This window comes from Salvia hispanica, unplaced genomic scaffold, assembly GCF_023119035.1.
Source record: "Salvia hispanica cultivar TCC Black 2014 unplaced genomic scaffold, UniMelb_Shisp_WGS_1.0 HiC_scaffold_282, whole genome shotgun sequence".
Taxonomy (NCBI): domain Eukaryota; kingdom Viridiplantae; phylum Streptophyta; class Magnoliopsida; order Lamiales; family Lamiaceae; genus Salvia; species Salvia hispanica.
The window spans coordinates 1-4280 of NW_025952006.1; the positions used below are offsets into that span (position 1 = coordinate 1).

The 4280-nt window shown below is 36.5% G+C and overlaps 1 protein-coding gene across 1 annotated transcript; it reads right to left on the reverse strand.

Annotated features, from left to right (window-relative positions):
- Window positions 1-839: 839 nt before the first annotated feature.
- Window positions 840-3161, reverse strand: LOC125198807 (protein FAR1-RELATED SEQUENCE 6-like). Its single transcript, XM_048097074.1, has one exon. It carries the CDS (start codon window positions 3159-3161, stop codon window positions 840-842), a length of 2322 nt encoding a protein of 773 aa, XP_047953031.1.
- Window positions 3162-4280: the final 1119 nt, after the last annotated feature.

Here is a 4280-nt window from a genome sequence, read left to right on the forward strand (position 1 = left end):
AAGTGACTAATAGTTTAATTTTTGACAAAAAACAGTAATATTATTCCGTTCTTAATCTTTACACAAAAGAGTATCGCCGCCCATATTGATTCAATATAAACGTCAGCGTTGTTAACGACAGCAATTTGTCGAACAGTTGGTGGGCAGACTATTTGTCAAACAATTGGTGGGCAGACTACTTGTCAAACAAGTTGAGATTGATCACTCACAATAATCCTCCAAGAATAGATTGATCACTCACAATAATCCTCCAGGAATAGATTGATTCAATAATCCTCCAGGAATAGATTGATTGATCACTCACAATAATCCTCCAGGAATAGATTGATTCAATTAAGAAATAGATTGATACCATCATAATTAGATTGATATCATTCCATGTATTATTGATCAATACAAAACACTATCTACCCATACTCATACAAAACACATTAATTTGATAGTTAAGAGTTTAGAAAATAAACTGTTAAATTAGTAACTAAAATATAAATACGATAATACACCACAATACCAAGATTCAATACATTAGCTGCAGTATTGGTATTCTTGAAACTTTTAAACATATATAAAAGAAATATTAATATAATTCTCTCACGAATTTTAAAAGGTAATACTATCATAATTGTATTCTTGGAAATGAGAAGAATTGAAGAAAACTCTAAACTTTTAAATGTATTAGTAATGCACAATTCAACACACACAAAACTAATAAAAATTAAAACGTGATCTCCCTTGCCAATATAATTAAGTTTAACAGTAATTCCAATAAAACTCAAGATCCACAAACGTTTTATTACGAAAAGAGAGAAATTCCAATAAACATAAACCAGATCACATGATCAAGCAACTCCTTGACCACGATTCGTACCTCGTCCACGAGCACCTGTTCGTCCACCACCACGCCTATTACGAGTTGTGTTAATATCAAAATTTGATCGAAGCCTCGTGTCTGCTCTCGGCCATCCGCGAGGAATACTCACCAGCGGATCTAGTATAGCAGGCGGATCAATAGAAATGCGTGCATTCTCACCATTGGAACTTGGATTCGAAATTAACCCACCACGAATATTCATTATATCCACCAATAACTTTTCGTGGGCTTCTTTCACCATCTTTATCGCACGTGGGTCAGTTATAGCTGCATCCGCACATTTTACAAAGCTTCTTTCCATATCTTGAAACGCTTTGAACTCTTCACTCATGTGAGGATAACCACCTGCAAAAACAATACTAGAGTGCGGTCTATACTCTCTTGCCCGCCATCTTTTCATGATATAACGATCGTGTACATGATTGATATCTTTGTACACCAAGACTTTTAAGATATGAACACAAAATATGCCTTTAAATTCATACCTACGGCAGTTGCAGCTTATATATTCCCCAAAAGGACGATACTCGACGGTGTAAGTGTATTCCTTGTGAAAAACATTCTGCACTAATCGCATCTCCTTTATCTTGCAACGATGCACACCATCTTCACCAATTGCGACATCTTCCACATTACAACTGCTAATTTTCTTGATTTCCACTTGCAACAAGAGGCCGATGTTATAAGTGTATTCACCTAGCAATTGTTTTTCCCATTGAAAAGTTGTCACAGGTATCAACATCACGCACTTTGACTTGTAATCAGCGTTCATCTCCTTCTGAAGTTTGTCTTGAATAGCGACCTCGTATTGTTCCACAAATAGTTTCAATGTGCTCCTTGAGTTCACAAAACCATCAAAGAATGCGTGCATAGATTCATTTCGTTGGGTCGATACCATACCAGCCCAAAAAGTATGATTCAAATAGATGGGTGCCCAATTCTCCTTTTCATCAAACAAATCTTTCAGCCACCTATTGTTATGAAGACTGTGTTTAGATAGAAAATCTGTCCACCTTGACTCGAATTCCGCAATACTGAGACTGTCATATATCGTTGAGTAGAAATCAGACGAACAGCTACGAAAGTCAGCAACACCTTTGAACTTTTGTGGAATTTTACAGGCAATATGCCATAGACAAAGTCTATGTATAGTCATTGGAAAAACTGCCTTCACGGCAATCTTTATACTCTCACATTGATCTGTCAGCATTGCTGTAGGTTGAACACCTTTCATGGCCAGTAACCAGTTGCTAAAGAACCATTTAAATGATTCGGACTGCTCATGACTTAATAGACCACATCCCAATAATATTGATTGGTTATGTTGGTTAACTCCGACAACCGTCGCCAACGGCATCTTGTATTTGTTTACAAGGTAAGTTGTATCAAAACTCACAACATCGTGGAACTCTTCGTACGCAGCTATACTACGAGGATGTACCCACATCACATTACGTAGACGTCCTTCATCGTCAACATCCATAATGTGAAAAAAGTTTTTATCTTGCAATTGCATCCTCAAAAACAGCCTGTGTATAGCTTCAGCATCCCCCTCTCCAAGTCTCAACCTTCTCCTTTTATCTATGTAGTTCCTACAGTCTCGTTGATTAACACCTAAATTCTGAGGACCTCCGGCCATAACTTCTAGAGTCCTCACGTTTTTACAAGTCCTATAGCCTGCAATATCTCGATTTTCCAGTAGGCGTTTCATGTGCAAAGTTAACTCTCGATTACCCGCCATAAACATTGACAATTCCGGCTCAAGACTGTGATTGTGATTCAACTTAACATTCGACACAATCACTTTACCATTAGTCTTTACAATGCAACTAAGACGAGCTGGACATTGCGTTTGTCTGGTAAACTTCTTAATTGCATCCTTAGGATTTCGCCCTTTGGAGCATGCAAGCATGTAATACTTAGACGACGAGTTACGTGTTGCAATAGAAAACCCTGCTAGCTTCGCATAATCTCGATAGGCTGTCTTAAGGCTCTCTTTTGAATCATATTCCATTCCCTTCATAGGAGCCATATTGGCTATACGATCTTCACCCGAAACATCATTATCATCGTCGCCGTCTACACCATTAGAATCTAGGATCTCATTAGCTGTTTCCTCTCTGTTGTTATTTTCATCCTCCTCTTCTTCTATCCAATCATCTCCTTCTTCATCATTGTTGTTATCTTCCTCTTCCACTGTCACATCATATACTTCTTCACCATTGTTGTTACTCTCTTCCGATAACTCATGATTGTCGCCAAAAACTTCCTCAAATATCTCGTTCATCATAGACGTATGTGTATTCATCATACACGAACACAGGATGGAAATGTAACTAAAAATAATTGCAGAAAAATGGGACTTAATTAGTTTTCAGCTAATTGCAGAAAAATGAGAAATGTAACTAAAAATAATTGCATTCGCGAAATTCAAAAATTCAATGGAAGCAAGGACAATATGATAGTTGACTGAAAAGTATGGATCTAAAAATTCAACTCCCACAGCCAATTGTTTAAAGCATTACAGCTATCTTCCATTTGGAATTAACAGTGCCTAATTGTCTAATTCATTATTCAGTATTTGCATAGTTAAACGGCCTCAGTTTTAAATCCATCATCGTACCTAACACGGTCTAACATTGGATACTACTACGATCCCTTATTTAATCATATTTCATATTTGCTCTCATAAAAATTTTTGTTTGGAGTATTCAAATAAATTAACATACACTCGTTTGAGACCAATTCTTTATTCACAGTTTCTCCAGATATTTACATTTTTTTTATGCATGACCCACCATTTTTAAGTTTCCACACACCATACCTAATAAAAAAGTTTTCAGATATTTACAAATTTATTATGCACGACACTTTCAACACACTATACCTAACAAAATGGGCATTTTCTCCACTTGCAATATAATTTGCTTAATATCTATGTAGTCCCAAAATGCAAAAATCTTGAGATGTGATAATCTAGTTATATGTGAAAAATGTACAACATCCCAAAAATCTCACAAAAACCCCATGTATATTTTAATGAACATGTATAGGAGGCCTAAAACACATATAAATAAGAGAAAAGAGTGGTACCTTTGATGTTTTTTATATCGTGGCAGCAATGATTTGGATGAACGAGGCTGAAGATGCCGCAACCTGTGACGCGGAGAGCCGGACGGTGGAGGCTGGTCGACGGAGACGACGGAGGCTGGTCGACGGAGGCGGCGGAGGCTGGTCGACGGAGGGAGGAATGAAGATATTCTGCCGTGGCAATATTATTTGTGATTGCATACATTTAAAGAAAAAGATTGTAATTTGATATGTGTTTGACTTTTATATTTAGATAAAAGATATTAATTTGATATGATTATCTTTCCTTTTATATTAATTGATATAATATTCATTTATT

Excerpts from the sequence above, each read along its gene's own strand:
- LOC125198807 (XM_048097074.1), bottom strand. The coding sequence starts at position 3,161 with ATGATGAACGAGATATTTGAGGAAGTTTTTGGCGACAATCATGAGTTA.